The sequence below is a fragment of the Scylla paramamosain genome, chromosome 15 (genome assembly GCF_035594125.1).
Source record: "Scylla paramamosain isolate STU-SP2022 chromosome 15, ASM3559412v1, whole genome shotgun sequence".
Classification (NCBI taxonomy): Eukaryota; Metazoa; Arthropoda; class Malacostraca; order Decapoda; family Portunidae; genus Scylla; species Scylla paramamosain.
In genome coordinates, this window is record NC_087165.1 from 21,776,628 (window position 1) to 21,796,011 (window position 19,384).

At 38.4% G+C, this 19,384-nt stretch overlaps 1 protein-coding gene and 1 long non-coding RNA gene across 10 annotated transcripts in view; one reads left to right on the top strand and one right to left on the bottom strand.

Moving 5' to 3' along the window:
- Positions 1-472: 472 nt before the first annotated feature.
- LOC135107652 (transcription initiation factor TFIID subunit 12-like) lies at positions 473-9,687 on the bottom strand. Of its 8 annotated transcripts, XM_064017751.1 has the most exons (7): positions 7,617-7,662; positions 7,011-7,124; positions 6,623-6,853; positions 6,129-6,292; positions 5,133-5,351; positions 1,358-1,550; positions 473-900 (listed from the first exon to the last, which is right to left on the bottom strand). In XM_064017751.1, exons 3-7 carry the CDS (start codon positions 6,711-6,713, stop codon positions 773-775), a joined length of 795 nt encoding a protein of 264 aa, XP_063873821.1. In that variant the 5' UTR covers positions 6,714-6,853; positions 7,011-7,124; positions 7,617-7,662; the 3' UTR covers positions 473-772. The 8 variants fall into 8 exon arrangements, with proteins under 8 accessions (XP_063873821.1, XP_063873823.1, XP_063873817.1 ...); XM_064017753.1 differs by lacking the exons at positions 7,011-7,124; positions 7,617-7,662 and adding an exon at positions 9,665-9,687; XM_064017747.1 differs by lacking the exons at positions 7,011-7,124; positions 7,617-7,662 and adding an exon at positions 9,455-9,543.
- Positions 9,688-11,962: 2,275 nt separating this feature from the next.
- The window catches only part of LOC135107655 (uncharacterized), an 18,145-nt gene continuing 10,723 nt past the window's right edge, over positions 11,963-19,384 (top strand). Inside the window, exons 1-2 of one of the 2 annotated variants that reach the window (XR_010271878.1) lie at positions 11,963-12,049; positions 14,032-14,188. This is a non-coding gene — a long non-coding RNA (uncharacterized LOC135107655). Of the gene's footprint in view, positions 12,050-14,020; positions 14,189-19,384 lie in introns of both variants that reach the window. The other variant, XR_010271877.1, reaches the window with a different exon arrangement.

A 19,384-nucleotide genomic window follows, 5' to 3' on the forward strand; every position in this document is an offset into this window, starting at 1 on the left:
CAGTTCTACATACCTACCTAAGGAACCTTTGTTTTTTTTTTTTTTTTTTTTTTTTTTACTTATTTTGTAGCTCTCAGTATCTTTACCTATCAGAGTGAGCTGCAGGGTCCATGAGAGAGAGACTGAAGATTTTGTGGTACCACAACACCAGGGGATTAACCTAAAAGAGGATCCAGAAGGGTATACCACTTTTTGGGGAAGCCATTAATTATGTGTTACACCAAGGCTCTGACATGATTCTCATGACAACTGGTAAGTTGAGGTAACCAGATTTTCATATTTTGTGTCATGCTTTCAGTGCATAAACAATGCTTACACTTGCTCATTCCCATAACTACCCTTCCATCTTCCATCACAGATGTCAACCACTGGAAACATATGTCATACTAAATGTAAAGTAAGAAACTTGGTTCAAGTCCACATCAGTACCCAGTTAATTACAATTTCATGGGGAAAACATCATAAGAAATTGGGAAATACCTGATAATATAAAATCAATACTCACAGCAATGGTTATCGTTATACTAATTTCTTAATGATACAATAAATTAATTCCTTCTCTTGCTACTTAAAGTGGCAAAGCGAAGTGAAAACAAAAAATTTCAAAAGGAATACCTTTAGGCTTTTCTGAGCAAGTCTAACACAGATCTTCCTACTGACATTATACCCTAGGATCTAGGCCAAAATGACCCTGAGCATCACACACATGCAGTTTAGGAACTGTGATAGGCCAGAAAAGGCTTGTTTGGTCAGCTGGGATGCAATCAGCCTCTCAGTACTTTTTAATGGCCTTTCTGATAAGTGCCAGCCGTTGCTTGTGAGCTTCTGTGGTGGGTGCTCGCTTGTAAGGCCGCAGCTCATCAGTGCCAAATCCTGGCAACCACATGTGCCAGTTGCGCTCTGAAAGTAGTTATATTTTTTAATAAAGAGTTCAATGAGAACAAGCATCTTCATCCTCTTAACAACAAGATTATACTTTACTGAAATGTTTGCCCTATCTATGTATGTGATGAATTACAATAATTGAAGCATATCAAATGTACTTTAAAATGGAGTCACATGCTTCAAGCCCCACTTACATTGTATTCATCTAGAATTCTGGATGAAAACATTTTCCAGCTGATAATACAATTAACAATGATGACTTTTTCATACCTTCCCATACTCAACCCATGTTGAATAAACCACTTCTTGTCTCTTTTAGCAACCAAACAACCACACACACACACACACACACACACACACACACACCTATAGGATCACGCTTTAAGACAGGAGCATTACAATATACACACCCAAAGGGATCCAACACTCAAAGCCCAATACGTTATCTTTACTATGATATACTTGAACTCACCAAGATACATCTGGACATCTTTCACATCAAGTGATCGAGCCCCACGATGCTTGGCAAGGCGACATGCAGCATTAACAGTAGACTCAATGAAGTCATCCGCAATGGAAAGGAGCATTTCTTCCACTTCCTCCTCTAGCTGTTCTGTAGGATCCACCTCCCGCACCAGCTCAGTGATCCTCTGTTTGTTGAGCACCTATGGGGACAAACACACATACCATCATCATTTTTCTTTGTCAATATACATCATAGTTTGATGTTCACCACCAGCTTTGGCTTTCCTCTCCTTTCACTGACTATCCTAGTGAACTAGCCTTTAACTTTGCTATCCTCCACAACCTAAAGCAATTAGTGCAACACTGTACTTGTATTCCTGACCGTCTTGGAGATACATCCAACACTCTTGACCTTTTCCTAACCTCTAATCCTTTTGCTCATGCTGTTACCCTATTTTCTCCATTGGGCTCCTCCAATCACAATCTCATATCTGTATCTTGTCCTATCGCCCCAATCCCTCCTCAGGATCCCCCTAAGTGGAGTTGCCTCTGGCATTTTGCCTCTGCTAGTTGGGGGGACCTGAGGAGGTATTTTGCTGATTTTCCTTGGAATGATTACTCCTTCCATGTCAGAGACCCGTCCCTGTGTGCCAAGCACATAACAGAAGTGATAATGTCTGGCAAGGAGGCATACATTCCTCACTCGTTTTCTCAACCTAAACCTTCCAAAGCTTGGTTTAACACAGCCTGTTCTTGTGCTATACATAATAGAGAGGTGACCCACAAAAGGTATTTGACCCTTCCATCACCAGAATCTCATGCGTTTTATATTTCTGCATGGAACCATGCCAAGTCTGTTCTCCAACTAGCCAAAAACTCCTTCATTAATAGAAAGTGTCAAAATCTTTCAAAATCTAACTTCCCTCGTGACTTATGACACCTACCCAAAACATCTCCAATAACTTTGCTTCTTTCCCTTCTTTATTTCAACCAGATGGCACCACTGCTATCACATCTATCTCTAAAGCTGAACTCTTAGCTCAAACCTTTGCAAAAATATTCTACATTGGATGATTCAGGGCTTGTTCCTTCCTCTCCTCCACTGACTACTTCATGCTACCTATTAAAATTCTTCACAATGATGTTTTCTGTGTCCTCACTGGCCTAACCCTTTGGAAGGCTTATGAAACTGATGGGGTTCCTCCTATTGTTCTTCAAAACTGTGCCTCCATGCTTGCACTTTGCCTAGTCAAACTCTTTTAACTCTGTCTGTCATTGGATGATTCAGGGCTTGTTTCTTCCTCTCCTCCACTGACTACTTCATGCTACCTATTAAAATTCTTCACAATGATGTTTTCTGTGTCCTCACTGGCCTAAACCTTTGGAAGGCTTATGAAGCTGATGGGGTTCCTCCTATTGTTCTTCAAAACTGTGCCTCCATGCTTGCACTTTTCCTAGTCAAACTCTTTTAACTCTGTCTGTCAACATCTACCTTTCTTTCTTTCTTGCTGGAAGTTTGCCTACATTCAGTCCTAAAAAGGGTGACTGTTCTAATCTCTACCTAAAGTTTTTGAGTCAATCCTCAACAGGAAGATTCTTAAACATCTATCACTTCACAACCTTTTGTCTGATCGCCACTATGGGTTCTATCAAGGCCACTCTACTGCTGATCTGGCTTTCCTTACTAAGTCTTGGTCACCCTCTTTTAAAGATTTTGATGAAACTTTTGCTGTTGCCTTAGATATACCAAAAGCTTTTGATAGAGTCTGGCACAAAGTTTTGAATTCCAAACTACTCTCCTACACCTTCTATCCTTCACTCTGTAATTTCATCTCAAGTTTCCTTTCTGACCATTTTATTGCTGCTGTGGTAGATGGTCACTGTTTTCCTAAATCTATTAATAGCAGTATTCCTCAAGGTTCTGTCCTGTCACCCACTATCTTCCTATCATTCATCAATGATCTAAATCAAACTTCTTGTCCTATCCACTCCTATTCTGATGATATCACCATGCACTTTTCCACATCTTTTTATTGATGTCCAACCCTTCAGGAAGTAAACAGTTCATGCAGGGAAGCCTGAATTCTGATCTCTAAAATTTCTGATTGGGGCAGAGCAAAGTTAATGTTGTTCAATGCCTCAAAAAAGTCAATTCCTCCATCTATCAACTTGACACAACCTTCCAGACAACTATCCCCTCTTCTTCAGTGACATTCAACTGTCCCCCATTTCTACACTGAACATCCTCAGTGTGTCCTTTACTTATAATCTAAATTGGAAACTTCACATCTCATCTCTAGCTAAAACAGCTTCTATGAAGTTAGGCGTTCTGAGACGTCTCTGCCAGTTTTTCTCATCCTTCCAGCTGCTAACTCTGTACAGGGACTTTATCCATCCATGTATGGAGTATGCTTCACATGTCTGGGGGGAGTTCCACTCATACCACTCTTCTAGACAGAGTGGAATCAAAAGCTTTTTGTCTCATCAACTCCTCTCTTCTAACTGACTGTTTTCAGCCTCTCTCTTATCGCTGCAACGTTGCATCTCTTACTATCTTCTACTACTATTTTCATGCTAACTGTTCTTCTGATCTTGCTAATTGCATGCCTCCCCTCCTCCCATGGTCTCGCTGCACAAGACTTTATTCTTTTCTCACCCCTATTCTGTCCATCTCTCTAATGCAAGAGTTAACCAGTATTCTCAATCATTCATCCCTTTCTCTGGTAAACACCCTGCCTGCCTCTGTATTTCCACCTTCTTATGTCTTGAACTCCTTCAAGAGGGTGGTTTCCTTCAGTTTTTGACTACCGCTTTAGACCCTATTCGGGGACCAGCATCTCAGTGGGCCTTTTTTTATTGGGTTCTTGTTGCCCTTGGCCACACACACAGAGATATCATGATCACCTTTCTGTTAGAAAAATTACTGGTAATTTAGAATGGGGGGAGTTTATTTAAATCATGCATATGGAAGAATCAAGATCAGAAGTGAAATTTAATAAGTCATATGATGGAATTGGAGAGGAGAGAAAAGTGGATGAGGACAAGCATGAACATAAATTACTAAACACTTAGAAACCATATAATATCTTGAGTAAATTAAGGTACTATTTGATGTGGAAAAACTTGTCACAAGAAAAGCATTTAAACAAGGTATCTGGAGATACATACTATAGGGTGTTGAAGAACATAAAGGTGACTTTTCACTTTGGATGAAGATACTACAATGAAGTGTGACAATATCATGTGAGTGCTAACAACTGAAGAAAAGTGACATGATTTTATAGCAATATACAATAAAAAAATTAACAATTTGGATGAATTAGACTGAGAAATCTATTTTTAGGGGACAAAAGGATAGGCTGAATATTTGAAAGGACACAAGAAAAGTTGAGAAAGGAAAAATGCTTAAATAGCATATGCCCTAGAACAGATGACAGTGGTGAGATTGTACATCACTTGAAGGAAAGACTGCAATGATATTTAAAAAGAACTGGGTGTGGCACTCAATATAACACAGAACACAAACATTCTCTCTCTCTCTCTCTCTCTCTCTCTCTCTCTCTCTCTCTCTCTCTCTCTCTCTCTCTCTCTCTCTCTCTCTCTCTCTCTCTCTCTCTCTCTCTCTCTGTATATATATATATATATATATATATATATATATATATATATATATATATATATATATATATATATATATATATATATATATATATATATATATATATATATATATATATATATATATATATACATATATATATATGGTGACTGAGGAAACTCACAGGGGCAGTGGTATCAGCAGTGGCATTAGTGGAGGATGGGGGAGCAGGTACAACTTGGTTTTGGATGGGTGGAGGTTTGACTTGTGTGGTGGCAGTGGCAGCTGGGACTGTCACTAAACTGGGCTGAGCTGCCACTACTTGTTGTGTCTGTTGAGCGCTAGCCACTGTCTGGATCTGCTGCCCAGACACCACTTGTTGAACAGTTTGTCCACTTACCACCTAAAGGAGGAAGGCATATCACATGCTTGATCTCAATACACATATAATCATGCTCATAATCCTAATTAAAACTATGGTCTGTAAGGTAGTTCATTGTACCAGCCACTATATGAATATAGATATGGTGCCCTGGGACTCTGAGCCAATAGGTATATGTCTGACTACTCACCCATGAAGCAAAATAAGTAAATTAAAAGGATATGTGATAGGTTAGGGAAAGTTGGTGCTGGGATAATACAATGTCACTCAGTTGTGTTTATCTTACAGCATAAAATAATAAGTGAAAGCTGTGTTAGAGTTCTGCCTATCTATCTATCTATCTCTGATGCTTTGCTTCCTTTAGGCCAAGTAGGTGGCCAAGACAGAAGAGCCTCCACCTATTTTAACACTCCACATTCTAAGTAAAATTCTTCTCTTATTAATACTCTCTACCTTGTTGATATTGTGTATAAATACCAAAAATATATATTGATGATGGGAATATTAAATCTCACTTACAAATCAATTCAATGACTGCCCTGAGATGCAAAAAAAAAAAAATAAATAAAAGTATATATATATATATATATATATATATATATATATATATATATATATATATATATATATATATATATATATATATATATATATATATATATATATATATATATATATATATATTACTGGTCCAAAAAGTTACAACATATTACATATTCCCAAGCTTTAACTATGTTTTCTGGTGATTCTTAAATTTCTTAGTCCAATATAGTTTATAAAAAGATTTATCCACTCTACCTGTCCCTGAGAGATGGCTGATGCAAGCGTGGTTGTGACACCAATAGGAGTGGCTGCTTGGTGCACCACCTGACCCTGCATGCCTTGACTTGGTACCAACTGTGTCACTAACTGCTGTCCATTCAGACTTGTCAGACCAGCTGTTGTTGACATCACTACCTGGCCTGAGGGAATAACAGTCAATCTTGATGAAAACCATGAAAATAAAGGAAAAAAAATGACTCTAAAACTGTAAACAAGTTAGAGAATATAATCTCAGCAACAACGTACAGGAAATTGATCATTATTCAAAATCTAAGATGTACTGTACAAATTAAATGATCCTCACAAATAGGTCTGTGAAGGAAATTGATTACCAGTAAAAGCATACAGGAAGGGAATGATCCTCAAAAGCATGAATGTAGTACATAAAAGAAAGGAATAATGCACAATATAACACTACTAACAAACCTGCTAGACAATGTAGTTACAGCATGAAGGTAACATCCACTGACCTGCACTATTGACCACCTGAGTGCCAGAGACCACCTGCCCTTGTACTTGCACCATCTGGCCCCCCACCACCTGCTGCACTGGTTGAGACATGTTGCTGCCACTGGTGTCCTGTCTCCTGCAGTGTCAGTGTCACTACACTAAGCAGTCCAGAGAGGTGGCAGGGGGAGCAAGTCTTCCTAAGGAGGTGATTGCTGGAGGCTCAGAGTGCACCACGTCCCGAACAACAAACACTGAAGACAATAATCAGTATGCACTGTCAATGCTATATAAAAATTAAAAGCCAATTACTACATAATATTTGTATTTTTCTTGATGTACACAACATATCTTACATTGTTGTGATAAATGTATGAATCACCAAATGTATACGGTACATGGTCTACTAACTTTATTAAGAATGTAACAAGTTTACAGATGAGCATTGCCATAATAATCTTCCAGCTTGCATTGTTTTATTGGTATTCCAAGATTGGAGACATTTCATTACTACCTCCTCCATCACTGTTACAATATGTTTGCTTTAAGTTTTATGAATGAGTACATTACAGAAAAGAATGTAATCTCTACAAAATATCAGTAATAGACTACTTTATTGAGGCATGGCATCTTGTGTGTGCTTGATAATTTTCATAAATTTTCATTAAAATTTAATATGTAGTTCTAGAAACTTTGCACCATTATATATTTAAGAATATTTTCTAGGATTAAAGTACTGTAGAACTGTACAGGTGATTATAATAGATGGGATGCTCATGATTATTTATTCTTTTAACTTGAGAAAACATTATTGACCATATAGTATTTGCATTAATATAATTCAGCTGCTTATGAATGTTCACTAATATTACTAACTTTCCTAATGACACTAACTTTTGAATGTGTTAATACTGTAGATAATTATACTACAACTAAAGTTTTAAACCTACTTATTTGCAAAATGAAAAATGAAGATACAATAATACTCTTTGTAATGTATAACTTTAAGATCCTTACTCCTGTATTTTGCCGATATCAAATTAGCCCTTGGTAAGTGGTACTGGACACCTGTATTTGATTGATTTAAGAGCCAACAATGAGGTCATGTGGTGCCACTTGACACCTGAAGTTGTGTTAAAGCTTGCATGTGATTGCAGATTATCCAAGTTTTCAAATTCTGATTATCATGCAATGCTTTCTACAGAGTATAATGAAATATGAAATTATGATGTTATTACAGCTTTAGTGAAAATACATACTTTGAAAACTGTCTTTACTTGTATAAGTACGAAGGAAATGTTCCAGAAAGTTATTTAATGCTTAAGTTAAGCTGGTTTGCTGTTTAGTGCTCTGCAAAGTGTAGCTGATGACATATCATCATATGTTTATTTAGCAAAATACTTCTCTTAACATTGGAAGACAAGGCAAATCTGTGATGCTTGTGAGAACTCTCTCTCTCTCTCTCTCTCTCTCTAGTATTTTCACCACTTTATAAAAAATGTACACCTGCTTATGTGATTTATGTGTCCTGGCCTTCATTTCATTGTAAATCACCTATTTCCTATAATGATGAGAACCTAAAGGGAATTGAAGGTTTTATAGGGGAGAAAATCACAAAAACTTTTAATTTTTATTGTAAATGATCAGTGACATGAATCATATAAAAAACACTAGGAAATATGAGGTTAATGAAGTATCCCTCACACCCAACCTATTACTTATTTGGAGAGTCTGGCACAGAACTTTGATGTACTGATTATGCCCAACCTAACCCTACCATGTGCTAACCTAACTGATGAGCCCCAGCCGGACTTAACTCTATAATTGAATCTTGAAGAGAGAGAGAGAGAGAGAGAGAGAGAGAGAGAGAGAGAGAGAGAGAGAGAGAGAGAGAGAGAGAGAGAGAGAGAGAGAGAGAGAGAGAGAGAGAGAGAACACCTGAAGCCATTAATCATTTTGGCATTGAGATAAAGGGCAGACAAACAAGTAGTTAATGAAGTAGTTTTTTCCTGTTACATGCTGCATATCCTATATGCAGTGTACTACACTTCACTATAGCAAATTCAATAAATAGGCTATCATTTACATCGTGGAGAAAAATGCCACCAGCAAAACTTGTTCTTACTTGGAACTGATTTTTCCAGTGCTTTCTCTGTAAAACACTGACTGTAGTCTAATAAATAAAATTGTTTTGGTGGCCTTTAGTGAAGTAATTATAGAAAACAATAAAAAACTGATGAGGTAACTGGTGGGCTAAAACTGCTAAAATTTTAATGCAATGTGATTTTCATTAGCTATGGAAACATCAGAACAGCTCTGCCGCCACTACACTGACGCCCCTGCACACTCCTGCTGCCTCAGGGTCACCTTGGATGGAATATTCCTATGAAGATGCTTTTAACCTTATGATACCAACCTACCAAATAGATCAACTGGTTTCCGTCGCTACCATCTAAGGTTTTACTAATGAGGTTTTACGACTGCAGCCTTTGGGGGGCAGGTGGGGGTGATACAACTAGACTTGGCAGCGGTCAGGATCTCTATTCCACCGTTTTTTCTTTCTTTCTATTTTTTTTATTGGCGTGGTGTGTTTATTTATGAAGGAGCAGAAGATGTGGACAAGGAGGATGTGCACTACAGAGAGGGAAGAGGGGAAAGGACGCCGCAAGGACGAGATAACCAGTACTGCACCTCGGCCTCACCTCAGCGTCGCCTTTAAGCTACCAACATGTGCGCATCACAACACTCACCCTGCACCAACACACTTCATCACCAGCACATCAACATACTCCTCCCTTCACCACCTCCCAGAACAACACATCACAGCACAAGAAAGCACATGAAATATTGATTACGTAAAATGAAAGAAAGGAGTCGTAGAACAATAACAAAGTCGAACAGCCACCGTTACAAACGCAAATTTTCCGTGTTTACATCACTTTGGTGAAAAAAAAAATCTATTTAATAAGACAGAAACAGCAGCAACAGTAGAAAAAAAAAAAAAAATAGGGATGCCGTTGTAAAGGCAATACCCCAAAATACCAACTGAACTGAACTGATCTTACGTCTGTGACCCTTATTCTGAAATGCTCTTCTCTCTCACCACGACTATATTCGAAGGCCAGAGATGATTAACCAGGTTTCTCAAGAATTTTCCCCTTATTCACAATGTATAAATCTTGCTAATCCGTCACTCCATAAAAGCATCATTAAACATTTATGTAACTTCAACCCTTTGAATATACAGTGGTGGTGATGCGCCATTAGTGTTTTTAGAATACGGTCCCAGAGTATTCTATCCTGTGTTGGGATTATATGGAGATGGGAAAGAGGTAGAACAAATAATTAGATACATACTAGAAATCTCTTAATCCAATGTTGGGAAAGTAGTAGGTGTCAAATTTTTAGCATAAGAAGAGTACATGGGAGGAGAAGGAAAACTGACCATTTAGGATTTAATAATAGAATATGGCTATTGGTTGAATGATAAGAAAAAAAAAAAAAATAGGAAAGCGCCCTGACATCGCAGTCGTATGGTGCCGAAGGGGGATCGCTTTGATCCACGGAGGCGAGGGACACCGAACCTTCCAGGCAGTGACAAAAAAAGGATCTATTTAATAAGACAGAAACAGCAGCAATAGTAGAAAAAAAAAAAAAATAGGGGTGCCGTTGCAAAGGCAATACCCCAAATTACCAACTGAAGTGAACTGTCAGGCGAACTAGGTGGCGCCGCCGACCATGCTTGAAGTCCCGCCACCGCGGGAGAATGGAATGTGGCTTTTTCAGTTCTCACAAGGTCTTTTTAGCTCCTCGGAGCTCCGCCCACTTGACCACTGACGAACAGATCAGCGGAGTTACCTGGCGTGCTGCCCATTGGTAATGTGTCCCTCACAGAGACCGCAGCAGCCTTACCACTCGCTCCTTGAAGTTTATGCTATTTCGAAGTGAATTGCTGGTCTTCCATACCTTGTGATATTGTCAGTTGAATAATAATAATAATAAGAAATCATATAGGACCGATTCTTTCCTTTTATTTTTTTCTGATCGCAGGAAAGAGAGAGGCAGACACATTGGTTATTTTTGTTTATATAAAACAAAGCAGCGCGCGGCTGGACATGACCAACATTTCAGTCTTATTGGCGCGGCTGGCAATTCCAGCCGCCAGGTACCATAAGTCTGATGTTGGCCAATATGACTAATGAAACTTGCTGCATGGCACTGTACATACGGCAGCTATGAAATGAAATGTCAAAGCGTCTCTTTGCTGGTATTTTCACACCTTTTCCGCGTTTTGGGTGCATTCATCTCTTAGGTATACCTATTTACTATCCTATTCTGTCTAGATAAACTGAAAATATAATGTAAAGAAATATGGTCTATTATTAGCGATTATGCAAAGTAAAACAGTGATGCAGGGAGCGTCTAGCAACTCTCCAGGTCACAGGTCATTCATTGGGGTGAGAGCGAGGTCTCTTGCCCCGATGTTGAGATTCAGCCATGTTAAAGAAATGTTCTATCACGTGTATCGCTTCTTCACGTGTGCAAATACAAGCTACTCCGCAGAGTATTTTAGCGTGAATTGGTTGTATCAGTCATGACCTTATTGCATTATGGTATTGTACCTGAACACGATGATGTGTTGGAAGTCGTGTCCTAAGACAGGAAGGCCATTCAGACACCTTTACCTGCCTTGTTAGAATGCTGCACTCCGCTGGAATGCTTGACTGTTCCACGCTCATTGTAAGCAAATGTTACTATTGACTTAATTTGAAACAATTCACGCTACACAGTTTTAATAAGGGTTTTCACTAATGACTGACTTGTATGCAAACAATTTTGTATGTTTGAGATTTTATTAAAAACAATACATGCACATGAGCTTGTTTTCACCTAACACAGGGCTTATCAACCTTTTGCAAGCTGGGCCCCCCAAAGCTGGTTCAATGAAGTTGGCCCCCCCTCCTCCCTGCACCACCCACTCAACCCCCTCCCCAATTATGCCACCATAGATAGATAGATAGAATCAGATAGATAGCCCTTGCTACATCTCCTTTGTACTAATAACAGTGAGTTCGTGATTTTCCGTGATATTTTCCCCTCCCGTCCTGTGATCGCCACCCCCCCCGGGAGAGTGTCCGTGCCCCTCCATTGGTCATCTCCCCCCCCCCCACCGTCATATACATATGATCATCCGTTTGCGAAGGATTTCGACATATTACGTAAAGCTGACGCACCTGCAAACATTAGAATATTAGAAACTATTTACATTAAACACTTGAAACCTGATTTGAATAACCAATTATCATCAATACGGTTATATCTTTTTATGAACTCTGTTCGGAGCCTTGGGTTCCGAGACCATAACAAATAACCCGCACACCACCACGGCGACCGCGTGTAGCGCCACAGTTTTGTTAGCCTTCACCACTCCACCAGCGGGAGCACGCAAGGTTTGGATTGGCAATATTATAGCCTTCTTTGTTTTCAACATATATTACTGCTGTTTGTGTTTTAGTCTTTTATTTAGTTATTTTACTTACATGTATTGTTTTTCGTTAACTTCACCAATGTTTGTCAATGGTTGTCTCCCTTAAATCGGTCGCTTATGTCTTACATTGATGTGCCGTCTATGGGATATCATATTGTTTTCTAAGGTTTGTATTTTTTGTTTCTTTTACTCTTTAGCCAGATGATGCCTTCTGCGAAAATGAAACGTTGCAATAAATGACTCTGGTGTATCAATGTTCACCTCATACGCACACACACACACACACACACACACATTTTATATATATATATATATATATATATATATATATATATATATATATATATATATATATATATATATATATATATATATATATATATATATATATATATATAATGCATTGCCAATGGACCCCCATAGTCTCGCTGGCCATTGCGCTAACAGGCGTGCTTCAGTAATTCTCGGTAACAGTGAAGGGCATTTCAAAACTAGTATATATATAGCCAAACGTTATGACCGCACGGGGCTTCGCTTCTGGCCAGTGCCTCTTTGTTTTTAGTGTCACCGTTAGCAGTCATCAAAACATATGAAATGTATGCAAAAGTGCTTTTACTCACTCATTATCATGCTGGTTGAAAGTATGGAAATACTAAGGCGACATAGAAACAAAAGTGCTAATTTTATGCAACGAAAATAGTGTGGCTGTTCGTCCCATGCCTGGGAGCTAGTTGGGAAGAGGGTAGGTGAGGCCTTGGATTCGGGAGTTACTTCCTTTTCGTAACTGCCTTTTTTAATTCATGTATATTATTCTAGTATTGCATAGAATACTTTGTTGAACTCTCAATGACGTCCGACACACCTCGGTGGACGAGTCGAAAAGTTCATGTGGGCGTATCGTGAGCAAAAGGAGCCTCGTAACAGCCCTGTTTCCATGTCACAAAATAAAATTCATATATTGGTTGTTTTTGTTGACACTGATTCATTACTAAAACACCCAGTTATCTTGCCATCGTCGTTGTCAGTATGGGATTTCAGGCAGTATTAAAAAGAATGCTAGCTGCTATGTACCGTCGGCTGCTATGTATCGGCTCCTATGTACCACTGCTTTGGCTTATATGTACCATTGTAGGGCTGCTATGTACCGGCTCGTATGTACCACTGCTTTGGTTTGTATGTACCAAACAAGGCTGCTATATACCAGCTACCGAGTAAGGAGATAAAAATTAATATAATAAGAAAAAAAAACGTAATATAAAAGTAATAAAATTACATTAAAAGATAACACAAAAACATAAAAAAATTAAAACTATTATCAACCGATAAAATCAGTAAAATTCAGCATACATTGACTTAATACAGGCTTAGTCCTCAGCATGATCCATCAGTTCAGCGCACAGGTTTAGAAATCCATTGGTTTGTGTGTGTATGTGTGTGGTTGTGTTTATTTCTCTCTCTCTCTCTCTCTCTCTCTCTCTCTCTCTCTCTCTCTCTCTCAATAGTTGCACGGGTTTTCAAGGCTGTTTTTACGGTTCTAGTGACAGAATAACATCATTTCTACATTACTAACAGGATAAATACGCTTTTAAAAGGCTGTAATTGAAGTGACACGGTTTTTAAGGGTGTTTTTACAGTTATAGTGACAAATCTACAACATTTCTACATTATTAACAGGAGAAACGCCTTTGAAAACCCTGGTAATCATCTTTGTGACTTTGAAAAACAGTCGTGAGGAGAGAGAGAGAGAGAGAGAGAGAGAGCATTTTAGTTGAGCCTATCCTGGCTCGTTCGTGTTTGCTGCGGTGACACGGTGTAGCAGTGAGTGAAAATTTCGTTCATAATCACGTAGTGGGTGTGGAGTGGGGAAAGGGAAGTGAGGATATTATTTGACATATTATTTGATATCATGTTAACTTTTGTGTGTGTTTTTGAGTATGGCTGAAGAAACAGTGACAGGTGGCGCTGGGGAGGCCGTGCTGCTGGTTGGCTGGCTGGCTAGTCTTGCCCCACACGCTCTATCAAAAAGTCTTCCCGTATTCCCGGCACCTTCTCCCTGCACCTAGCACGGCCAAGCAGCACCAGAGAGGCACGATTACGTAAGGTGAGTCCAGCGGTGCCTTCACTACAACAGCCTCTTCCTCCCTGTAATGTCTTGTACTCTTTTATTTAGGTTTTATTATTTTTTTTTTTTTTTTTGTATTTTTGAGGTGGTTGATTTACTTTAAGATTTTGTTTACATCTGAGTCTGGAAAAGTTGGAGATTTAGGGAAATATTGAAAGTTCGTCAATATGTAAACAAGCCCTCAGCTGAGGCAGAGGCGGGGCGTCATTGTTTTCAGCCATTATTTGCTTCTCTCACTTACTGTAAGCCAAACATGTCACAAGACGGAGCCCCATATCTAGCCTTCATATCCGCTGGTCAGATATATCTGCCACTACCTGGTTTTGTTGTCATGGAAGGAATAATTGAGGTAACATAACCGCCGAGGGGCGCCATGATGGATTTCTGCCTGTCCCAGCTTGTGGGTTCCAATATTTTTTATATATTTTTTTCTGAATGACTTCATTTGGCTTGTATAGTAAGATTCTATGGTTTCTAAAAATATTTCGTTGCTTTTGAAGTGTTTTCCTTGCTTCAGTTAAGTAAATGTGCTGAATTTGCTGTTTTTTTTTTTTTTTTTTTTTTTTGGGCGTAAATAAAGGGCGGTTTTTACGGTGATTTTTACCCAACCCGATTTTTTATTTGAGGTTTTAGTGAAGATTTTATTGCTTCAAAAAATCGTTTATGATATTTGAAGTGTTTTGCGCTCCTGTTGAGTTAAGTATGTGGACTTTGAATAGGCTTATGGTCCCGTTAAAAGTGGTAATTTTGTCATTTTTTGTTTCTTTTATTTCTCTATTTCAGCTTGTAACTAACTTTGCAATGCTTGAAAAAATAATTCAGATTTTTTAAAGTGTTTTTTTACCGGTGTAAAGTGAAATGAGTCGAGTTTTCAGTGTTTTTAATGGTGTCAAAGGTTCCAACACTTTTTCCATATTTCATATTAATATTTCTTTACAACTACTCTAGCTGGAGATATTTTGATATTGTGAATATTTATTAAAGTAATTGTCAAGTCAGAATATATAAGGCATTCGAGCCCAGCTTCACTTTTTCTAGGGGTCAATTTCAAAATGAAATACGTTACGTACGTAACCCAGCGGGCCGGCGGCTTTTCGGCTGTGACGTCATCAAGGCCCCGGGACTCGCTCGGCTCCAGTGTCTCCATCAATATTTACCGTTATCTCCAGTGTTTTCCTGGGGTTTCCAGCTGTTTCCAAACTCAGGCGTGTAGATGGTAATAGTAGGAGAACAAATTGAGAAATGGAGGAGGAGGAGGAGGAGGAGGAGGAAGTAAGAAGAGATGGAGGAGGAGGAGGCATAAAAGGTAAATACCAAGAAGACAATGTTTAGCTTAGTTTCCCTTCCTGCCCTCTTTCTCTGTAATATTTCGTGTGTTTTTGGTGTTTTAAGTGTTTTGGATGCATTTAGGAATATTTTGGGGTGTTTTGATTGTGCTTTGGGGTTGTTTAGGTGTGTTTAGGATGTATATTTGCTGTTATCTGTGTGTTTTGGGTGAATTTAGGGTGTTTTAAGTGTGGCCTAGGATGTTTTAAGGTGTATTTTATGTGTTTTTAGTCCTGTGGGGTGTTTTGAGTATATCGTGGAGTATTTTGATGTGTTTGGGGGTATATTGAGGTGTTGTGAGTTTGTTTTGGGCTTATTTTTGGATGTTTTAAGTGTTTTGGGTGAGTTTGGGAGTATCTGGGGTCTTTTGGGTGTATTTGAGTGTGTGTGGTGTGTATTGGGTGCGTTTTGGTGTGTTTTAGGCGTATTCTGTGGTGTTGTGGGTTGTTTTTGGTGTGTTTTGGGTGTGCTTTGGATGTTTTGAGTGTTTTGAATGTGTTTGGGTGAGTTTTATGGGTAGTTTGGGGTGTTGAGAGTGTTTTGAGTGTGTTCTGAATGTTTTGAGTGTGTTTGGGTGAGTTTTATGGGTATTCTAGGGTGTTGTGAGGTGATTTGGATGTTTTCAGCGTGTTTTGGTTGTGTTAGGTGAGTTTTGTGTGTATATTAGGGTGTTTCGAGTGTTTTACATGTTTTTAGCGTGATTTGGGTGAGTTTTTGGGGTATTTTGAGGTGATGTGGAGTGTTTTGTGTGTTTCGGATGATTGAAACGTTTTTTGGGTGCGTTTGGGTGAGTTTTGTGGGTATATTTGGGTGTTGTGAGTTATTTTGAGTGTGTTTTAAGTGTGATTTGATGAATTCCCGTGAAAAGTCTCCCTGCCTCTCCTCCCAGTCACCACTCTGACATCTAATGTAACTCTCTCTCTGATGACGATGACAAACCAAACCAAACCAAACCTAGCCTAGTCTAACTACTACTACTACTACTACTACTACTACTGAATTTCTTATAGTCAGAGGAATTAGGTGAGAAGTATACAGTACAGATAAATTTAGTTTGAGTGACTCTGTAGTCATAGCCAGGTAGTGAAAAACTCGGAAGATTCAAGAGCATGGGCATGAGAGCAGGTTAAGTCATTGTGCACATAGATGCAACATCCAGCTTTGGATTGAAAAAAGGATGGAGAAAGTAGGAAGGAACAGAAAAGGGGTTACTATCAGTTGTCTCAGATACCTGTGTTTCAGTGAGGAAAATATGAGGTTTAGTAGAGGAGAGGTGGTGTTCTACAGATTGAAAATTAGATGTAATACCTCTAAGACCATGTTGCAGAAGTTAATGAAGAAAAAGTTGAGGTGGGGAGTGTCAAGGTTGATGCCAGAAGAGCAGTCCAACCTGGGGACATTTGTGGCCCCCTTCCCAGATGGGCACTCTGAGGCTGGTGTGGGAGTTACCATACTGATTTTGAATTTCAAGTGAAGGGTATGTCTAATTAGGTGCATGTAGTTTTGTGTGAAGGAAGAGAGTTATCTTTAAAGTGACTGCCCCCTTGTGTTGTGAGACAAAGGGAAACATTCAATGAGGTCACAGTTGGGTTAATGGTTCACAGCACCCACTGATCCAGTGGTTTAGACCTCACTGGGAGTAATTATTGTTTCAGCAGTTGTCTTTTAACTCCTTGGTCCGAGTAGACGCCCAGTCATCACTCAGCCACTACTGGACCAATAGTCTTAAGATACATTCTCTCCACTCTACTGATTCCTGTAGTTAAATTCTCTAAGTTGAGAACTTAGAAGCTCGGACCAAGGAAGCTGCCTTAGCTACGAAACATGGCCAGTCCAACTGGTTTGAAACATTAGTGACCAACTCACCCCTGGTCCTCACATAACTCCTAACCATGCGGACCACAACTAAATTATCAGTTATTTATAATTATATTTAGTGATGCTTTCTGTGATTATGTGTGTTACTTGGGAGGCAATACAGTAAGTGAAAACCCCAAATAGTTCCCACAGGCTGTATGCCATTATTTCTTCTCATTTGTTTTTTCTCTTCCATATTTGCCCCTTCATCTCTGCTTCTCCCCACTTTTTTTTCATCTTACATTCTACTTTCATTTCCTTCTCCCAGTCTACTTCATTTTCATATTCATCTCCCTCTGCCTTTGAAATATTGGGCATAAAACTGGCCATGCTCTCTCTCTCTCTCTCTCTCTCTCTCTCTCTCTCTCTCTCTCTCTCTCTCTCTCTCTCTCTCTCTCTCCCCAGTTCATGTGCTTAAATTGGAGTGGTTGCAATCTTGCACTATCACAAACACAGGTGTAGAGTTCACACATTTCTTTATATCTGTGAGATCATGAAGTGTGCAAAATATTTCCTGATTACCTGTGTAAGCAGAGGTGGATGAACTTGTGTTGCTCTTTGTTTTTGAGCATATATAGTTAAGCCATAAAGTCACAAACAAAAAGGCATAGCTATCTCTGAAGGGGAAACATCAGTTTTAGCATAGTTTCAAAATGAAAAGTTCACTTGTACTACCAATATTCTTTATATCATGTCCAAAACATACAAGTTTCTTGTTTTTACACAAAGTCAATACAAGCAATTTACAGGATGCAGTAAGTGTTTTGTACTTGAGAAAGACAATAGCATTGTGAACTACAGCAGTACTTTGCGTGATCTATTAAAAAAAATTAAATAAATAAAAAATAAATAAAATGAAATATAAATAAATAAATAAAATAAAAGTAGCAATTTTGCCCATCACCAATTCTAAAATTCTATAAAAGTTGGCTCATCTGAATGAAAGGCATTTTATACTCTGAAGAACAATGAAAGCAGAAAAATCATATAGCATATAATTATTAGTTGCTGTAGAAACTGTTGTGGATGAAAAGAAAATCAAAACATAATACACTGGAATACATTTGTTATCAAAACTTTACACTTTCACTTTCATACCATACAAAAAATTATCACAATAAGTGGAATGTTAAGTTAGCCTTGCACCGTCAATTGTTCCATTGTCATCAGAATCACATATCAGTTCATGACACCAGACAAAACATCAGTGGTGTTTTTATTGTGAAGGAATGTCAACATTTATGCAGAGAAACCTCATAATTTTTCATCTGCAGAAATAATAAATCCTTATCTAATAAGCCATTTATGACAAATATTAAGTATTTCAAATGAAGTGAGTATTTTTTGTCATAATGGTACTATACTAACTTGCACTTGTATCCTGATCCTAAGATGCTTTTGTGAAGTAGTTGCTGACAGATGGCAGCTTGAGGCAATCTCTTTCCTGCTTAGTCTAAAACTCCACACTCCATGTTTTACTTTTGTTTGTAATGCTCCCATTGGATCCTCCCTAGAATACTAAGAAGCTTTTCTGAAGATGGGATAGATGTAATACGTTTTTAGAAATGCTGTAATACATTTTTAGAAATGTTGGGGATCAAACTCTTGACAGGGATGATAGAAGAGCAGTATCTTTCAGATATTGGAATAATAACAATAGTCTGGTCCTAAGATCACTTTTGGAGGTTTTGTTCTCTCGCTCATTACATATTGTGTAATAAATTTCTTGCCTGTTTTCCTCACTACTGGAAAATAAAATGACAAAATTACAACTGTGTTAACAGAGTTAAAATTCACCATAAAGAAAGATGAAGTCAAATATGTGGTTATAAATGCAATTTTTTATTATATCACTTTTGTAATCTTTTATTGTATCACATGATCAACTTCTGAGTGCAATGATGTAACCAAATCTTTTTATGAAGATGAAAAAATATGGGAGATGAGCAACTTTTCAGAACTTGTAGGAACTGGACAAAAGTCACTCCACAC